At 36.4% G+C, this 21,498-nt stretch overlaps 1 protein-coding gene across 1 annotated transcript in view; it reads left to right on the plus strand.

The window, feature by feature from the left end:
- Window positions 1-21,498, plus strand: part of UBE2R2 (ubiquitin conjugating enzyme E2 R2) — a 126,843-nt gene that overhangs the window by 66,123 nt on the left and 39,222 nt on the right. The window contains exon 2 of the mRNA XM_020978895.2: window positions 9,756-9,842. Within this exon, the coding sequence (XP_020834554.1) occupies window positions 9,756-9,842 (87 nt within the window). The remainder of the gene's footprint in view (window positions 1-9,755; window positions 9,843-21,498) is intronic.

The following is a 21,498-nucleotide window of genomic DNA, read 5'->3' on the forward strand; positions in this document are numbered from 1 at the left end:
AAAGTTAAATTTTAGTAATAATTCAAGATACTAAGTGGGTCTAAAAAAAAAAAGGGTAACTTGAAGTGGTAAGAAAAAATGATAAGGAAAGGTTTGGTGGGAGAAAGTTGGACTTGACCTGGATTTGGATTAGATGTGAAAAAGAGGATGGATATTTCTGTTTGGGGAAAGAGCATAGGGCCCATAAATTTTTCTGGGTTTCCCCAGTTAGCCCTAGACATAATTCCAAATTTCTTTGTGGTATAGAGCTGGTCATTTCATCCTTTGGCCATGTCATACCATTATTATCCTTTAGTATGCTCCAGATGAACTAGATTTCCTTCTTTTTGATAACTTGTTCAGTTTCTATGCCTTCACTCATGTTAATTCCTTGAACCTAGAGACTCATCCAAAGCCTGAATCAAATGCTACTTTTTTCCTGAAGCTTTGCAGCTAGCAGTAAAACCCACCTCCACCATCCTGCCCCCTTTCTTTTTCCTTTGCTTCCAGCGTACTTTGTACCTTTCCTTTGGTATTTAATCACATTCAGCCTTGTTTGTACACATGTATTATCTCCACGATTAGACGAAGTTAATAAACTTTCTTCTACATTATAAGTATTCTGTAAATAAATGTTACATTGAGTGAATGTAGTGTCTCAGAGGCACAGTGAGGGGATCTAATCTGCTTGGAGATGTAAATTGTCCAGTGTCCACAGTTACCCCTTTTTTTCATGGGTTTACAAGTTCATGTAACTTAGTTCCTTTGGGGATAGATCAGATTAGTTGCAGATTCCAGCTATTCTAATTCAAGTATTGCAAAATTTACCTAGGAAAAAGTAGTATGTTTTCCCCCAAAAGGGATATTTAATGAAAAACAAAGACAAAAGAAACAAAAAGTTGACATGGACAAGCATAGGAGCATATGCATTTTCAGAGATTATTTGTCCAGATGTAAAAGCTAGCCATAGATGACAGTGTGAGAGCAATTTGATGAAGTCAGTATTTTAGAAAGTGATCTGGACTGGAAGAGGGTGTAGTAAGAGTTGAGAACCTGGATATTTGGGTTAGTCTTTAAATTTTTTTTTTTTCTGCAGGTGGATAGCATTTTTTTTTCATGACTCCTTTGGAATTGTTGTGAATCATTGTATTGATCAGAGTTGCTAAGTCTTTCACTGTTGATATTCATTTACAATTTTGCTATTATTGGGTACAGTGTTCTGGTTCTGCTCACTTCATTTTTCATGATTTCATATAAACCTTCCAGGTTTTTCTGAAACTGTCTCTTTCATCATTTCTTAAAGTACAAAAGCATTCTATCACATTCATACACAATAGCTTGTTCAGCCATTCCCCATTTGATGGGCATCCCCTCAGTTTCCAATTCTTTGCTTCTACAAAAAGAGTTGCTATAAATACTTTTGTACAGATGGGTTCTGGTCCTTTTCCTTTTCCTTAAATCTCTTTGAGGTAGAGACCTACTTGTGTTGTTGCTGGCTCAAAGGGTATGCACAGTTGTATAGTCCTTTGGGCATAGTTCCAAATTGTTCTTCAGAATGGTTGGGCTGATTCATAGCTCCATCAGTAATGCATTAGTATACCTGTATTTTCCACAACCCTTCCAGCATTTGTCATTTTTCTTTTCAGTCATTTTGGCCAATTTGATAGGTATGAAAAGGTATCTCAGGGTTGTTTTAATTTATAATTCTCTATTAATGATTTAGAGCATTTTTATATAATTACTGATAGCTTTGATTTCTTCTTTTGAAAAATGCCTGTTCATATCCTTTTACCATTTATCAATTGAGGAATGGTTGTTATTAGCATTATTATTATTATTATTTTTGGTGAGACAGTCAGGGTTAAATGACTTGCCTAGGGTCACATAGCTAGTAAGTATTATGTGTCTGAGCCAGGATTTGAACTCAGGTCTTCCCAACTCCAGGGCCAGTGCTCTATCCACTACACCACATAGCTGCCCCAATGGTTATTTTTATGGATTTGATTTAGTTCCCTATATATTTGAGAAATGAGATCTTTATCAAAAAAAAAAACCTTAATGTAAAATTCCCCTTCCAGTTTCCTGCTTTCCTTATTTTGGCTCTATTGGTTTTGTTTGTGCAGAATTTTCTAATTTAATATAATAAAGATTATCCATTTTACCTCCCATGACCTTTTCTTTCTCTTGTTTGACCATGAACTATACCCCTGTCCACAGTCAGAAATTAAGTGACTTGCTCAGGGTCACACAGCTATTCTGTGTCACTGAATCATTCATATAATTCTCTGAATTCTTCATATCCATCTCTGCCTGTGGCACAGTAATGTTCCATTACATTCATGTACCACAACTTGTTTTGTCATTCCCTGATTGATGTCCTTAGTTTTTGCTGTGAGGGTCTCAGGCTGTCTCTTGAAAGTGTCCTCTCCTTCTTCAGGACTGGGTTTCCTAGTGACTTCAAGGCTGATGGTAATGCTACTATTGGTGACATTCAGGCCATACCAGCCAGCCTAGAACTGAGTATCTTTGCCTCCATGCTGAAAGTGGATGTAACAGACTCTTGGGGAGTAATTGGAGAATATATAGGAGACCTTTTTCCATTCGCCACTACTCCATTGCTTGATATACACAGCCACTGGTATAAACTCAGCTAAGACCTCGCAGTTATCTGCTTTTTTTTTTCTCCTCATAGTTATATGACAACAGTTTCACATAGATATGGTAGGTGCAGCCACAGTCATTTCTGGCAGCAAACCAGTCCTTGATCACAATGTCTGGCCTCACCGTGTCCGTCAATTCCTTCAATACCCCTTGGCTTTCAGATCTACCAGCTGAGACTTGAGGGCAGGTACTGAGGAGGCATGAGAAGGTTTTCAATCCCAGGTCTGCTTAGTAGTGGGCTGTACCTTTCCCCATTGGGGAAGACATAATTTCTGGATAATTAATCATGCCAGCAGATAATTAATAAAAGGGGTCAGTGGAACTCTTGAATGCCAAAGACCAGTCTTTAATCTTGTATAAGAATAATTTTCCCCTGAGGCTGAGTCAAGATAGCTGTGTGAGAGGAAACATTACAGTCTAGATTCCCACTGTCTCTCTTCCATCACAGTCTAGAAAATTTGTGTGATTGAATTCTGATTGGGAAAGCCCCCCAAAAAAGTCAGTGAATCATTTTTCCAGCTAAGGCAGCTTAGGGAGACAGAAAGATCTGTGGGCAGTGAGGAAGGGATCTGACTGGCATACCTAGCAGCTGTGGAGTATTCCATCACTGAGAGACTGAAAAAGAGTAGAGACTGGGGTAGAAGGGCAGAAATGGATACTAGGGGATCCCCGAACTGACTCTTTGGCAGCTTGTCATCCACTGCTCAATTCCAGTCACAGGGAATAGAATAGCAGTGTACTGAGCAAGGAACAAGTTTCAGAAATATAGTTGTGGGTCTCTGATCTCAGGAGCAGAGAAGCAATTTAGTTCCAGCCTTTTTAGCTCAGCATGTAACCTTGCAATGGAATAAGTAGAGCAGGAGTCCCAGACCAAAGCGGAGCTAGCAGTTCAGTTCATTCTGAACTTGCAGAACCTCCCAGCAGACTAATAGTGACCACTTCCAGCAGCAACTAACTGAACTCTCAACCAGGGACAAGTCAGCAGACCCAAACCTGGGTCAGGAAGTTGTGGAACTCTGATGATACCATAGATCACCCTACTTTGTGAGTACAGAAAGCTTGTAGGCCTCTAGCCTGATCTGTGATAGCAAACCAGAACATAAGAGGACAGACACTTAGGCCAGACAGCTTTCCCAGAAGTGTGCAGAGCCCAGCACTAACATAAAGTCCAAAGTTAGGAAGCAGGCTGGTAGAATGAGCAAACAAAAAAAGAATCTCACCTTGAAGAGCTATCATGGTGATAGGGAAGCTCAAGAAACAAACACGGAAGAGAATGACTCCAAAACATCTACAAGCAAAGTCTCAAAGAGTAATGCAGCTTGGACACAAGTCTTAACAAGAATTAAAAAAAATTATAGACCAGATGTGAATGGTAGAGGAAAGAATAATTCCCCTCTCCTTTTTTGTGATCTGGTATTGATTATAATAATGGACGTTTTTAAAAAGAATGAGTTGTTTGACTAATCTGTTCTACTTTCTTGACTTTGTGAACTTGGTTGATAAAACAAAAGTATCATCTATATTAATAATGGTGGATTTTTTAAATTCTGCCTTCCTTTTTACTTCCAGGATCAAATATAAGTTTTCCTGCTTGGCATTAAGGACGTTTACAACCTGGCTTCAGTCTGCTTTTCCAATCATCTTATATAGTATTCTCCTTCACTTATGCCTGTTTAGATGGGTTCAGCCCTTAGCACAGTGTCTGGCACATAGTAGGCGCTTAAGTGCTTGTTGACTTGGATTATGGGACTGTTGTATATTCCCCCTTCTATAGCTCCCTGTCATTTAAATGGCTAGGAGACTTGTGATAATTACTTCAAAACCCAGTCTTTTAAAAAGGCTTGCTGGGGGAGGGGGTGAGCATGGTGGGGGAGGGGAGAGGGGGAGATAAAGTAATATCACCTATAGGTTGAGGGATATCTGGTGTATTCATGAACTGAGATTATTTAGCCTGGAAAAGAGAAAGCTGAAATATGACTGAAGCCACAGAATATCTAGAATTGCAAGTGTCGTCATAGGCCATTTAGTCTAACTCATACCTGAACAAGAGCCCCTTAAAAATCATCAGCATCTTAGCTAGCATTTATATAGTGCCTGAAGGTGTGCAGAGTGCTTTAATGGTAACTCATTTAATCCACCATGTGCCTCTTCAACCCATTCCACTTTGGCAAAGTTCTAATTGTCAGAAAGTTTTTTTGTTTTTGTCTTTAATCTGCTTCCACCCATTGTTCCTAGTGCTGCCCTCTAATGCCAAACTGAATTAGTAATTGTTCCACATGACAGCCTTTCAGATAGTTGAAGATAGTTATCGTATATTCTCTTTTCTGGGCAAAACATTCCTAGTTCCTTCCATTTCTCCCCACATGGTATAGTTTGAGGGCCTATATTCAGCAGATTGGTCTCTTTTTCCTGAATGTTCTTCAGATTGTCAGTGTTCTTCCTAAAATATAACGTTCTATACTGAGCTGACTATTCCACTTATGGTTTAATTAGGGCAGAGACAAATGAAACTGGAATCTCCTTTGTTCCAGATGCTGTTACTATTAACGCGGCCTAAGGTTGCACAAACTGTTGTTTAGCTGTACTTAGACTGTCTCAAATTTGTGGAGACTTTTTGAACCTAAGGGTAAGACTTTATATTTATCTGTAATATATATCATAGTACATTCAGCTCATCTTTCTATAGTGTCATTATGATTATTTTTTTATATTCTGAGTCTGTCATTCAGCTTGTTAGTTATCTTCCCCACTTACTGTTACCTACAAATTTGATAAACAGGCCATCTATGTTTTCATCCAAGTCATTGCTAAAAATGCTGAGCAGTACAGGTGCATAGAGAGATGGTTAACCTGGTTCTTTGTGATCACTTCTTTCTTTTCAAGATGCTCATAGACCATCCTTTTGTAGAATTTGCCAAAAATTGAAGGTTAGGCTACTGGCCTATATTTTATACATTCAGATTTCTTCTCTTTTCTGAAATTTGGAGCAATTTTGCCTTTCTTTTATACTGTGGCAACTCCCCATTCTCCATAATCTTTTATCAGACTGACACTTGCTTAGTAATTATATTTACCATTTCTTTTATTACCCTAGGATTTAGACAACTGATTGCAATGTAGAAAACTCATATAGTAGCTAATAAATGTAGTCATAAAAAGTCTTTGTATACTCTGAATGAACATTTTAAGTTTTCCTTTTACTTCTAATCTCTTCATGCACATTCTGTTCTCCCACAATTCTAAGCATTGTTGTGTCTTCTGAACTACTCAGCTTAGAAGTCAGTCATTTCACTCAGTTTCTGTTCTTTCTGCTCAGCCTCCTTGGACCTTTGTGAAGGTACCCAGAATCATGAAAATCGCAGTAAAGTGACCAGAGTAAAAATTCGAGTGTTCAGACTTAAAAACGGGAGGATATCTGGGGCGTACTGCAAGCTACAACTTGGGAGAACAATATTAATATCTCTTATATGGTGAAGAACTTACCTAAATTTAGCCTCAAAATCTCTCTTATGTTTGCTTTCTTTGGCAAATTCCATCTATGTCTTGGTTTTATTACTCTGTAGGAAATATTTGCCTTTGATTTTGCAGTAAGATCTTAATTCTACCAGGGCAAATCTGAAGTAGTAATAATTATAGAAACACACTCTGAATTAATACTTTTTTCTCCAGACTACTTTGGATTTTTTTAGCAACAAAAAGTATGCTTGTCTGAACTGCAGGGTAAAAAAAAATGCTTGACAGATGTTTGACTACTGTACCTACCAGTTCTTGATTGGTTGGTTTATTTTTTCCCAAGAGAGTAATATTTGCTTGTTAGTTTTGGTACATTTAGGTACATATTACGTATAGTTATGGACATTCATCATTAGAATTAAAAGATATATAGTATAAAAACTTTTTTTTTGCTGTTTCTATGATACTTTTACTAATAGAGCATGTTGCAGCCTGGCTTTCTTTAGTCCTAAATCTTTTTTTCCACATTTGTAGACTTAAGTTGAGTCTTCTGTTAAATATCCCATGACATTTATATAATGTTTAATTTCAGAGTTTATATAATACAAACCCAAAATATTATATATATTTTCAAGAATGTCCTGTGTCACAATTATATTTGTAGACAGATTTATTTCATGTTGATTTCTGGGACTCTGAAGCATTAAAAAAAAGTATTTCTGTCAGGAACCCATAGATCACTACCACTCCCTTAGGAGCTACTAAAAAGCTCCATTCTCCCTAGATCATCTATAGTCACAAAAGAGGAAAAGTTAACTGGGAGGACACTGTTCATTATTTTAAAAAGAGAAAAAAAAGTGGGGTAGCTAGGTGGTGCAGTGGATAGTGTTCTGGCCTTGGAGTCAGGGAGGACCTGAGTTCCAAGGCGGCCTCAGACACTTGACACTAACTAGCTGTGTGACCCTGGGCAAGTCCCTTAACCCCAATTGCCTCTCTGAAAAAGCAAAAACAAAAACAAAAAAAAAAAGAAAAAGAGACAGACTTGAACTTAAAAAAATTTTTTAAGTGATTTTTATATCACTTTCGCCTTCTAAATAATCCCCACTCCTGAACCTTCCTAACAAATGAATAAGTACAGTTAATATCACCCCCCCATCAACACATTGACTATGTCTGAAAATGTTTGCCTCATACTGCATCTGTTTTGTACTACCTGTCTGCTAAAATGTGAGAAACTTTTTTTGCTTTCAGTTCTCCAAGTTAAAAATGGTCACTGTGTTGTGTTGATCACAATTCTGAAGTCTTTCAATTGTATTTTACTTGCTTGTAGTCATTGTGTAAAATATTCTCTTAGTTCTGTGTTATTTGCTCTGCATAAATTCACATACATTTTCCCAAGTTTCTCTGGATTGTTCATGCTAGTTTTTATGGTATATTTCCATTACATTTGTATAACATAGTTCCTTCAGCTGTTCCTCAGTTGATGGGCGCCTACCTTTTCTTCAGCTCTTTGAAAGTTATAAGTCTCTATTGGTTTTTTGAATGCTTTGCCTCTAAAGTACAATAGATGTTTTGCTTGAATATCAAACCACCAATCATTCTATAGACTTAATTGTTTTACGGCATAGACAAACTTTCAGATCTCATTACTTTATAAATGTCTCATTACTTCAATTACACTTATATCTTTAAAGTTCATCTTTCTGTCTTTAGCTCAGTTGCCTTGTTTGTTCTTTTAGCTGAATCCATATAGTGGTGCATGTAAGTCAGCCTTTACTAGGCCTCTATAATGTCCATTGGTGTAATCTTTGGTACCTCTGTGGCGATTCACTTTGACTTCTGATCACTTTGTGTGTTCATCACTATTGAGTAAGCAAATGCCTTTAGGCACTGGCATGTGTAACTCCAGTTTTGTGATTATAGATGATTTAGGGAGAATGGAGCTTTTTAGTACCTCCTAAGGGAGTGGTAAGCCTTTGTAGGTGGCCACTGTTCTCTTAGAACTTCCAAAGCTAAAGTATCAATCTGGAAAGAGGTTAGAGATTTCCCTCAGATTGAGGCAGACTTGACATTCTTGTACATTTCCATATGCTATATCCATATTTGCCTTCCTTTCTATCTGGATTTTGATACATATATTCTTTTGGGTGCTTACTCTCTTAAGACGTAGTTGGAGTCATATGTCTAGCTAACATCCTGTGTGAGTTAAAAATGCTTTCAACGCATAATCTTTGTAAGGCCTCAGCCATTTTCCAGATGTCTTTTGTAAAGTGGTATCTGATCTCTTCACTACCTAAAGTGAAATAGCTGTTCATTGGTCTACAATCTTATGTTTTCCTGGAATATCATGATTTCATTATAGGACTCTGTCCCTTGGCTCAAGCTCCTTTCATCAAATTGAACTCAAGCCTTTTAATCTATTGCTTTGTCCATTCTGTGTTTTTGGGATACCCTCCTCAGCTGGTCTCTAGAGTTGTTAGATTTTTTTCTCTCCTTAGAGATATACAGATGAACATATGTGAAACATATATGAAATAAAACCAATAGCATCATTCTTGGTGGCATTATAGGTGTGCTGTAAAAAGGAAAGGAAAACTTTCCTCCTTTTCAGCTACAAGTGCTTCCCAGAAGTTACTGCCATCCGTTTATTCTGAATACTGGAAATTCAGACTAATATTCATAGGCAGAAAAGTGATGTAGTGAACAGAGTGCAGGACTTGGACTCAGGAATACCTGAATTAAAATTCTGCTTGGACACTGATTAGCTTTGTGACCTTGGGCAAGTCATTTAAACTCTGCCTCACTTTCTACATCTGTAAAAATGGGATGATAATAATAGCATCTACCTCCCAGGGTTGTTGTCAGGATAAAATGAGATAATATTTATAAAGTGCTTTGCAGCTGTTAAAAGTTTTGTATAAATGTTAGGTTTATTAATGTCATGCTGCTCAAATCTTACTCTTAACAATGCTAATGAATTATATTTCTAAAAGGGTACCTTCCTCTCAAATATAAAATATAACAAATGCTTTTCTTTCTTGTCTTTAAGTACGTAAAAAGAGTGCTGTATCTTTTAACTATATTAATATGTGCTTTTGAAGTGACTTTTATCTTTAGATTCTTTATATATAATAATCATAGTGTTCATTTAGAAAAAATAGTAACAGATTTTATGTAATATAACATTGCTGTGCACCTGAATAACATTTTGTCACAGCTGTTTACAAAATAATACCACTTCTAATTTCATTTAATCATTACAAAAATCATGTAAGGAATTGTGTGTAGGAATCCTGTGTAGGAATTGTCATTATTTTACAGGTTGAAGAAATTGAGGCTCAGAGAGATTAAATTGTCTAAAGCCAAGTTAAGAAATGGCAGACTTGGGTGTTCTTGTATTCCTAAAGTTCATTTAAAAAAAAAACTGGCATGATGATTTTAATAAGCATCTGGAAATACTTGAAAAAGATTTAAAGTAGAAATATTCTCATGGCATTTGGGGCAAGTCTGAATTGGAACTTTTGACTCATATTGTAGCTTAATGAATTCTTATACTGTGGTCAGTAAGAGCAAACTCTCTTACTGGGCTTTAGTGAGATTAGTTAGTGAAGGAAATAAATACCAAGGTCTTATAATTTATTTGTATTTTTTGTCTTTTCTAGGCTCATATTAAATTTCCTATTGACTATCCATATTCACCACCTACCTTCAGATTCCTGACGAAAATGTGGCACCCTAACATTTATGAAGTAAGTGATTGGTACAACAAGTTTCTCTTTTCCTGTTGTATTTTTACTTCAAAGTGGCCTTAGGTTGTGACAGTTATTGATAGTTCTTCAGAAGCTATCATATTAAAAAGTCAATAGCCTTTTAGTAAAAACCCAGGAATGAGGGCAATGTTTTCTAAGTTCATTGACTGGTCTCTTAAGAATTTATCTTTGTAAAATTTTGCCTTTTAGCATTTATTTTTCCTTCAGTGTATGAACACTTATGTATTAGCAATTAAATTTTTATTTAAAAAGCCATATAAATTCATTTTTGTACCTATCCTCTGACCTCACAGTGAAGCAAGGGTGAACCTGTAGCTATCACCTGAGATTTAGCTTTTTTGTGGAAAATTTCCTAGCCCATTTGGACTGGTCTCCTTTAAAGAGCTGTTGCTGAGTAATTAAAGAGCCTCTTTTGCAATAAATCCAAAATGAGGTTCTTTGGGACTGTCAATTACAGGAGAAGACAAGTGTCCTTTTTTGTAAGGGTGATACATGAAGCACTAGGAAATCATTTCTGTCACCAGCATTTACCATTCTCCTCTAATATCCTAGAGGTAGCTACTAGGTCACACAGTGTGTCCTAGGCCAAATTGACAAATCAGTTGCAAGGGCATTTAATTGAGTTACAGAAAAATTTCTATCAATTATAGTTGTTCCCAAATGAAATGTGCTTCCTCGAAATATAGATTCCCCTACTGGGTTCCGCAAGTTTGATAGTCATTTGTCATAAATATTGAGGAAGACATTCTGATTCAAGTGCATATTGGACTAGATAGTTTTGAGCTCTCTACTAGTGCCAAGATTCTATGAATTTATCTCCAAAATTTCTTCCAGCTCTAATTCTGCATTTCAGTGTATTTGAAAAGTACCTCTACTACATATACTTTGTATTATTCCTGTCCATTTTTTAATTGATACATTTTGTTTTGATACAATATACCTTTTGACTGCCCAAATAAGGTGCTATCACAAAATACATTCTCCAGAAACATTTTAGCAATACCACCAAATTGAACAATTGCAGTAATAAAATGTCATTTTTTATTTCTGTAGTTAAAAGATAAAGATAGTTAAGAGAAAAAGGATGTGTGCTTTAACTTGAGTAATTTGGTACTAACATTGACTATTGAATTTGTCTTGAGTTTTGTTGCCTTTCTTTAGTGAATTATAGTCGTTGTGCATGTTTTTTGGATCTAGCTTTGTTTTTTATTTTTATTAATTTTTAAAAATTTAACTTTGAAGTAACAAAAATCCATTTTCACCCCCTTCTAGTCTGTTCTCTCATTGGGGGAAAAAAAAGAAAAATCTCTTGTAATTCATAGTCAAGCAAAAAAAATTTCTCATATTACCTTTTTGTCAGGCAATTTCATCATGTCCTGCTTTCTTTCTTTATATCTTAAATTTTTTTAAATTGTTGCTTTTTTTTTTAAACATTATTGTCAGTTCCCAATATTTTCTAACCCCATAAGATACTGTCTTGTAACAAAGAAGTACAATTAAGCAAAACAAAAAAGCTCACTGATCATGCCTGAATATGCCTAATTCTGCACCTGTTCAAACCTCTTTTTTCACTTGCTGAGATAAATTTCATTTGTCTGGGATTGGGATTTAGTGTTTCATAGAAGTTCCTTAGTGGCCATCAGTTTTAAACCTTTTATTGATATTATGTGAAGAGACTTGATACCCAAAGAGGTTAAGTGAATTGACTAAGGTCAGGGCTGGAATTTGAGCTCATGTCTTCAAACTCTAATTCCAGTGCCTTTGTTTACTTAAGCAAAGTATTTAATGAGCTACCAGGGGATATTTAAATAGTTGAAGGTTTATGAAGCATGGTCTTCCCTGTTTTTTTGAAACAATATTGCTTGTGATCAATCTTCTGGCTTCATCCTCCATAATTTTTTTTGTAAATGAATTTCTGCTTTAAAGTCATTGTTACCCTTGGGTAACACTCTTGATGTTTGGCAAGGAAACCAAAGTGTTTGTTGGTTGAGGTGGTTTCTGGACCTTTTTGGACCTTTAAACATATCTAAGAAAGCCAGTTTATGTTTCTTTATTTTATCCTTTTTTCATTCTTCAGAGTTGATAGATTTTTAAAATAAATTCTTATGGATATTTTCTGTTTGTTACATTACCATAGTATCTCATATATCCTTCTTCTTCCCAGAGAGCCATCCCATATGACAAGCATATTTGTTCAAAACAGTCAACAAAATTGATTGACATATTGAGAAAACCTGAAACATTGTGTAACAATTGTGGATCTCCCACTTCCACAAAAGGGTAGATTGGGAGTGTCTTCCCATATCTCTTCTATTCAAGATCTTTATAATTTTATTGTATTTATTTTTTATTTTTTTGTTGTCATTCTTTCCATTTACATTGTTGGTAATTACTGTATGTATTATTTCCTTGTCTTTGTTCACTTCATTCTGCATCAGTTCATATAGTTCTTTCCAAGCTTCTTTGTATTCTTCTCAACCTTGCTGTTTCTCAGTTGATGGACATCTTTTTTGTTTCCAATTCTCATCTATCACATAAAGTGCTGATATAAATATTTTGGAGTATATGAGGACGATTTTGTTTTTGATGGCTTCCTTGGGGTATAAGCCTAGTAATAAAATCTCTGATTCAAAAGGTATGAATATTTTAGTCACTTTATTTGCATAATTCTGAATTGCTTTCCAAAAAAGTTGTACCATTTCATAGCTCCACCAGCAGTGTATAGCGTACTTATCTTTCCATAAGCCTTCCAACATTGTTGGTATTTTTTTTTGTGGCTAATTTACAGGATGTAAGGTAAAACCTGAGAATTGTTTTGATTTGCATTTCCCTTATTATTAGTGATTTTGAGCATTTTTTCATGTGGTTGTGAATATTTTCCAGTTCTTTTGAAAGCTGTTCATATCCACTGACCATTTATTTATTGGAGAATGGCTTTTAATCATATATATATGTATATATAAAACAAACCCTTTACAAATTTTTTTTTCTAATTTGACCGCTCCCTTCTTATTCTAGATTCATTAATGTTGTCTGTGCAGAAGCTTTTCAGTTTCAAGTGATAAAAGTTTTTTTTTTATATTTTCCGATTCGTCTATCTTTTGTTTGGTTAAGGATACCTTTCTTACCCATAGCTGTAAGAGTCATATGATCTGTTATTCTTTTTTATAAAAGTATCTTTAATATTAAAGTCATTTATCCATTTAAAACATATTGTGGAGTGTGGTGTAAGATGTTGACCAAACCTAATTACTGCCAGACTGCTTTCCAATTTTTCTGACACTTCTCATCAAATAGGGAGATTTTCCCCTGGGTAACTTGTTTTCTACTTTATTAAACTCTGTTTTTTTTGTCAATAGATTGTTTAAATAATTTTTGTCAGAGCTGTTATAATTGTAATTAGTGCCTTTTCATCTCTGTATATCTAATCTGATGTTAATTTTGACTTTTTCTTAATTCTGAAATCCTCATGTTAGTTACCAGTTATTTCTTTTTGTTTATAAATTTAATGTTTTATTTTTTCCCCAATTACAAGCAATAAAAACAATTTTTAGCATTCATTTTAAAAAATTTTGAGTTCCACATTCTTTCTCTCCCTTTTTTCTCCCCTCTTCCTCCTCCCTCCTCCAATTGAGAAGGCAAGCAATTTTGTATAGGTTATGTATGTGTGGTCATGCAAAACATATTTCCATATTACTCATGTTGTGAAAGGAAACACAGAAAACAAAACTGAAGAAAAATAAAGAAAAAGTATGCTTAGATCTGCATTCAGAGTCCCATGAGTTCTTCTCTGGGGATGGATAGCCTTTTTTATCATAAGTTCTTCAGAATTGTCTCGTATCATTGTATTGCTGAGAATAGCTAATTTAATATTGTTACTGTATACAGTGTTCTCCTGATTTTGCTCATTTCACTTTACAGCAGTTCTTCATTTAAGTCTTTCTAGGTTTTTCTGAGTGTCCTGCTTGTCATTGCTTTTTTTTCCCTTTAATTTTAAATAATTAATTAATTAAATCTTATTTCCATAAGATTTTGAGTTTAAAATTTCCCCCCTTCCCTCTCTATCCTCCTCCCCAAGACAGCATGCAGTCTGATATAGGCTCTACTTACATATTCATATTAAACATATTTTCACATTAATCATGATGTAGAGAAGGATTAGAACTAATGGGAGGAACCACAAGAAAGAAGAAACAAAACAACAAAAGAAAAGGAGAGCAAATAGTATGCTTCCATCTGGATTCAGACTCTATAGTTCTTTCCCTGAATGTGGATAGCATTTTCCATTGTGAGTCTTTTGGAGTTGTCTACTCTAAATCACTATTGATTAGAGAAATGCAAATCAAAATGACTCTGAAGTACTACATCACAACTATCAGATTGGCTAACATGATAAAAAAGGAAAATGATAAATGTTGGAGATGTGGGAAAATTGGAACACTAATGCATTGTTGGTGGAGTTGTAAACTGATCCATCCATTTTGGAGGGTGATTTGGAACTGTGCCCAAAGGGCTATAAAACTGCATACTCTTTTTACCCAGCAATACGACTTCTAGGTCTGTATCCTAAAGGGGTCATAAAAACGGGAAAAGGATCCACATGTACAAAAATATTTATAGCAGCTGTTTTTTTGGTGGTAAAGAAGTGGAAATTGAAGGGATATCTATCAGTTGAAGAATGGCTGAACAAGTTGTGATATATGAATGTAATGGAATACTATTGTACTATAAGAAATGATAAACAGGTAGACTTCAGAAAAACCTGGAATCGTATTAAACACATTTCCATATTAGTCATGTTGTCAAAGAAGAAACAAATCAAAAGAAAAAAAACATGGAAAAAATAAAGTGGAAAAAAAAAAGTATTCTTTGATCTGCATTCAGACTCCCATCATTTCTTTCTTTGGATATGGAAAGCATTTTCCATCATGAATCTTTTGGAGATGTCTTAGATCAGTGTGTTGCTCAGAAGAGCTAATTCTGTCCTATTGATCACAGCACACTGTTGCTGTTACTGTGTACAACATTTTTCTGGTTCTGTTTACTTCACTCAGCATGGGTTCATGTTAGTCTTTCCTGGTTTTTCTGAAGTCCACCTGTTCATCATTTCTTATAGCACGATAGAAGTCCATTACATTCATATACCACAATTTGTTCAGCCATTCTCCAGTTGATGGGCATCCCCTCAATTTCCAGTTCTTTGTCACCACAAAAAGAGCTGCTGTCAATGTTTTTGCACATATACGTCCTTTTCCTTTTTGTTTTTTATCTCTTTGGGATATTTTGGGACCTATTAGTTGTATTGTTGCATGAAAGATTATACACAGAATAGTCGAATCAGTTTACAACTCTACCAACAATGCGTCAGTGTTGCAATTTTCTCACATCTTCTCCAACATTTATCATTTTTTTGTTCTACTATATTAGCCAATCTGATAGGTGGTGTGAGGTGGTACTTCAGAGTTGTTTTAATTTGCATTTTTTTATCAATAGTGATTTAGAGCCTTTTTTCATGTGACTGTAAATAGCTTTAATTTCTTCATCTGAAAATTGTTCGTATCCTTTGACCATTTATCAATTGGAGAATGACTTGTATTCTTATAAATTTGACTCAGTTCTCTATATATATTTCAGAAATAGGGTCTTTATTCAGAAAAAACTTGGCTGTAAAAAATTGTTTCCCAGCTTTCTACTTTCCTTCTAATTTTTTTTTTTGGGGGGTGAGGCAGTTGGGGTTATGTGACTTGCCCAGAGTCATACAGTTAGTGAGTGTTATGTGTCTGAGGCTGGATTTGAACTCACATTCTCCTGACTCCAGGGTTGGTGTCCTATCCATTGCGCCAGTTAGCTGCCCCCTTTCCTTCTAATCCTAATTGCGTTTGTTTCATTTGTGCAAAAATCTTTTAATTTAATTTAATCAAAATTATCCAATTTGGCTTTCATAATACTCTATCTCTCTTGTTTGGTCATAAATTCTTTCCTTCTCCATAAATCTGATAAGTAAACTATTCCTTGCTCTCCTGATTTGCTTATGGTATTATGTCTTATGTACTTAATCTATTCCACTGATCCACCACTTTTTAAAATTTTTTTAATTTTTAATTTTTTTAAAATTTTATTAAATTATTTTGATTTATCAACAATCACTTCCATATGCTTTTGAGTTGAAAGTTTTTCTCCCCCTTCTTCCCCCCCATCCTCCCCAAGACGGCGCGCAATCTGATACAGGCTTTACATTTACATGCCTATTAAACATATTTTCACGTTAGTGAAGTTGTAAGTAAAAATTAAAACCAATAGGAGGAACCATCAGAAAGATGAAACAAAACTCAACAGAAGGTAAAAGTAAGTGATAGCGATTCGACTTCCATAGTTCTTTCTTTGGGTGTGGACAGCATTTTCCATCCCGAGGCCTCTGGAGATGTCTTAGATCTTTGTAATGCTGAGAAGGGTTCAGCTTAACAATATTAGTCATTGCATAACGTGGCTGTTATTGTGTACAAAGTGCTCTTGGTTCTGCTCACTTCACTCAGCATCAGACCATATAAGTCTTTCTGAAGTCAGCCAGTTCATCATTTCTTATAGCACAATAGTATTCCATTACATTCATATACCACAACTTGCTCAGCCATTCCCCAATTGATGGGCATCCTCTCAGTTTCTAATTCTTTGCCATCACAAAAAGAGCTGCTATGAGTATTTTTGTACAAGTGGGTCCTTTTCCCATTTGTTTGATCTCCACCACTCTATTTCTTAGCCAGTACCAAATAATTTTGATGATTGCCACTTTATAAAATAGTTTTAGGTCTGGTATGGCTGGGCTACCTTCCTTTGAATTTTTAAAAATTAATTCCCTTGATATACTTGAGCTTTTGTTCTTCCAGATAAATTTTATTTTTTTTCTAGCTTTATAAAATATTTTTGGTAGCTTTATTGGTATGACACTGAATAAGTAAATTAATTTAGGTAGCATTGTCATTTTTATTATATTAACTCAGCCTGTCTATGAGCAATTGATATTTTTCCAGTTGTTCAGATCTGACTTTATTTGTGTGAGAAGTGTTTTGTAATCATGTTCATTGTCTTGGCAAGTAAACTCCCAAGTATTTTATATTGTCTATAGTTATTTTCAGTGGAATTTTCTCTTTCTATCTCTTGCTGTTGGGCTTTGTTGGTAATTCAAGTATTTTTCAAATAGGTAAATTTTGTTTAAAAACATCATGCAGAATCCCATTTTATATGCTCACAGTTAAGTTACCTAAAATATAAAATTCTCTAAAATAAAATAAAACAGTGATTATGAGTAATAATATAGACAGCCATATGCTTTGGCAGTTTTTTTTATTTATTAAAAGAAAGGACAAATCTATCTTTTATGAGTTAGTCCCAATGTTGTAGCTTGCTTTTCATCTGTTTTATTACTGTTTAAAGTTATCTTCATTTATATAGTTTTATATTGTTCTTTGCTGCTGGAGCTGGGATTTGAATCCAGGTCATCTCACTCCAGGTCCTGTGGTCTTTCCATGACATTTTAATGACTCTCATATCACACTACCTAAATAGTTTCTGCCCTTCACATTATGCAGTTATGTTCTATGTCATTAATTAAATAACAAATTATAGTTGTTGGAAAATATACTGTGAGTGTTAAAAAAAGAGAAGGCCAAGGAAGGTGGCCTAGCAGTACCAGATGTCAAAGCAGTAATCATTAAAACATCTGACACTGACTAAGAAATAGAGTGGTGGATCAGTGGAATAGATTAAGTATACAATACACAGTTGTAAATGACCATAATGATCCTAGTGTTTGATAAATACAAAGACCTAAGCTTCTAGGGCAAGAACTCACTATTTGACAAAAATTGCTGGGCAAACTGGAATGCAGTTTGGCAAAGCTAGATACAGCCCAGTATCTCACACACTATACTAAGATGAGGTCCAAAAGGTACATGATTTAGACATGAAGGGAGATACCATAAGCAAATTAGTGGTGCATGAAATAGTTTACCTACCTGTCAGATCTATCAATAAGGGAAGAATTTTTGACCAGACAAGAGGATATGAGAGCAATATAGGATATAAAATGAATAATTTTTATTGCATTAAATTTAAAAAGTTTTTGAACAAGCAATACCAATGCATCCAAGATTAGAAGGAAATCAGGAAACTGGGGGAAAATTGTTTATAGCAAGTTTCTCTAAAGGCCTCATTTTTCAACAGATTTGGGGAACTGGGTCAAATTTATAAAAATAAGCCATTCCCCAATTGATAAATGATCAAAAAATATACACAGGCCGTTTTCAGAAGAAATCAGAGTGATCTATAGTCATATAAAAAAAAGATCTAAATCACTAGTGCTTAGAGAAATGCAAAATAAAACAAGCCTGACTTACCACCTCAGCCTTATCAGATTGGCTAATATGACAACAAAGGAATATGAAAGATGTTGGAGGGGATGTAGAAAAATCGTGACACCCTGCATTGTTGGTGGAGTTGTGAACTGATCCAACCATTCTGGAGAGCAGTTTGGAACTGTGCCTAAAGGACTATAAAACTGTGCATATCCTTTAACCCAATAATTCTACTGCTAGGTTTGAATTTCAAGGGATCACAGAAAAAGGAAAAGGACTCATATATACAAAAATACTTACAGCAGCTCTTTTTGTGGTGGCAAAGAATTGGTAATTAAGGCTGTGCCCATCAGTTGAGGAATAGTTGAACAAGTTGTGATATATAATTGTGATGGAATTACTATTATGCTAGGTATGGGGTATTCAGGGAAGACTAAGTATCTCTGGTGGGAAGGCTGATGTACCCTTTTCAGGGCTGCTTTTCAACTTTGGTGTCCACCTGATTTACCCAACTCTTACCTTTGACTCCAAGAAGCTATAGTGTGTGCAATGGCCACACCACAGTAAACTGTTTTGGCAGATGGGCTAAACCAGCTTGAGGGTAACCAAGGGGTCTCGGACTTGTTGGCGATAGGGGCCAGGCATGTAAAGACTTGTCTGCAGAATGGGTGAAGGAGAACAGTTTGTTCCAATGGCTATGATGGTGGGTAAAACAGGCTCTGTGGAGCGCTTAAAGCTTAGTTAGACATTGAAGATACCAAGGTCAAACATTTGCATCCTGAGCCATTGCCAGTCATCTTGACTTTGTCTTGCCACTGGACTCTTCTGACTCTGGAAGAGAGAGTGAGACCCATGACTTCGAGCAACTCTGCCTCACGTAAATCCAGTTTATGCAGGAGTCAAAAGACATCACTCGTAACATTTTACCATTTTTACCTGCCTCAATGTCCTGTGGTGACAGGTAAGAGGCAAAGCAGCAGGTGAGGTTACACTGGGAGCTGTAGTCACAGTCCAGTGAGAAGATGACCTTATGGCTAGGCACCAGGCCATAGAGTTGTCTTCTCACTGGACTGAAGCAGCAGTGGGATTTGGTAGCCCCCTAGGTGTCTAAGCAGCCATATTTAAGGACCATACCGATCATCTCCTGGCATGAGGAAGCAGCTAGAAAAAGTGACCTAAAAGTTCTCTGTTATACCCAATCCTGGCCTGTTTTCTGTAGCAGATGGGGTCCTACCCTGTGGTCAAAATACAAAAAAAAGGTGCAAAAAATTTGCCAAGATGGTTCTGCTCTTCGTTGGTACATGGAATATGTGCATGCTTTTGGACAACAGAAGATCCTGTAGACAGACCTGAAGCATAAATAGCTTTGTGATAGAACTCAGCAGGTATTGCATCCAAATAGTTGTCCTGAGTGAAACAAGGATGGCAAATGAAGGGCAGCTTACTGGAGTTGGATACATGTTTTTGTGTAGTGGCCATAGTGAAGAGAAATGTTGTGAAGCTGGTGTAAGTTTTGCAATCAAAACTAATCTAGTCAACAAGCTTGTATGCCTCCCAAAAGCAGTGAATGACAGGCTCATGACAATATGATTGGTATTTGCAGGAAAGCACCATACAGCCATCATCAGTGTATATTCTCCCACCATGACGAACTTTGATGAGGTCAAAGAAGAATTTTATGAAGACCCAGATGCCCTCATTATCAGTGTGGTGAAAGAGGACAAGCTTATAATTCTGGGTGACTTTAATGCAAGAGTAAGGAAGGATTACCAGACTTGACAGGGAATCCTTGGAAGGAATGGAGTCAGAAACAGCAACAGCAATGGTTACTTACTACTGAAGACTTGTGCCTCTCGTGACCTCATCACCAATACTCTCTTACATTTACCTAAATGCAATAAAACTTTGTTGATGTACCCTCACGGCAAACATTGACATTTAATAGAGTATGTCATTGTAAAGAGAAGACACAGACAAGATGTGAGAGTGTTGAAGGCTGTGTGTGTTACAGAGTGCTTTACTGATGGTAGATTTATCTTCTTCGAGCTAAATATTCACAATTCAACCAAAGCAGTGGCCCCAAGGCAAGATGAGTACTGGGAAACTTAAATGTAAACAGTTAGAGCAGAGTGGAAACACCTAGTTGCTAATTTGGAGGGAAAGCTAAGCCAACACGTGGTTGGCAACAGTGGAGTAGAAAAGGGAGTGGTAGCTTTCAGAGATTTAGTATACTGCATTGCATTTACTCATCTGGGCCACAACACTCACAAACATCAAGATTGGTTTGACAAAAATGATGGGGAAATTCAGAGCTGCTAAATAAGGAATGAGAACTCCACAGGGTTTACCAGCAAGACAGTTCATCCATCTCTAAGAAGGCAGTGTTTAACGCCATCAAAAATAATATGCAGAAGGGGTGGAGCCAAGATGATGAAATAAAAGCAGGGATTTGCTTGAGCTCTCCTCCAAACCCCTCCAGATATCTGTAAAAATGACTCTAAACAAATTCCAGAGCAGCAGAACTCACAAAAGGACAGAGTGAAATAAATTTCCAGCCCAAGACAACGTGGAAGGTCAACAGGAAAGATCAGTTGCAACAGGCTGAGAGGAGAAGCCTAGTCCAGTGCAAACTGGGCCAACACAGACAGGACCCCAGCAAACCTGGAGCAGGCCTCAGGGGACTGAATCACTGGCAGCTGTGGCAATTTCAAGACTTCTCAACCCACAAATGCCGTAGACAACTTATAAGGTCAGTAGGAAAGGTCGGTTGGACCTCGGTGACAAAGGAACACAGTCCAACCCCAGCACAACCCCCTGGGTGGTGGCAGAGGCAGTGGCAGCAGTGCTTCCGGAGCTCTCAGCCCACAGATAGAAAGAGGATCTTACAACTGATCAGAAGGAGATTACAAGGATCTCTTTGCTGGCACAGAGGCAGGATTCTGTTGCTTTGCCCATACTTGGGTATGGGTAGCAGTCCTGAGTGGCAATCCTGGGGTGAGGAGGAGCACTGGCATAGCAGAACTTGTGGCAGCAGTAGAGAGAGAACCCTCCTCACAGTTCCAGGGCAGAAATGAGTGCTTGTATTCACTCATAGACCAGAGTACAAGCCAATAAAGGAATAAACACCTCTCCTTAGATCATACCATCTTGGATGAACTGAAAACTTACAGGTCCCTAGAAGTATCTCTAAAAACAGCTGCACAGAACCCCTGAAGCTTCGGACAGTACATCTTCCACACTGGAAGCAGACCCCTACCTTAACAAAGAGTTTAATAGTCAAGTAA

The sequence above is a fragment of the Phascolarctos cinereus genome, unplaced genomic scaffold (assembly GCF_003287225.1).
Source record: "Phascolarctos cinereus isolate Bilbo 61053 unplaced genomic scaffold, phaCin_HiC Scaffold_4;HRSCAF=312, whole genome shotgun sequence".
Taxonomy (NCBI): Eukaryota; Metazoa; Chordata; class Mammalia; order Diprotodontia; family Phascolarctidae; genus Phascolarctos; species Phascolarctos cinereus.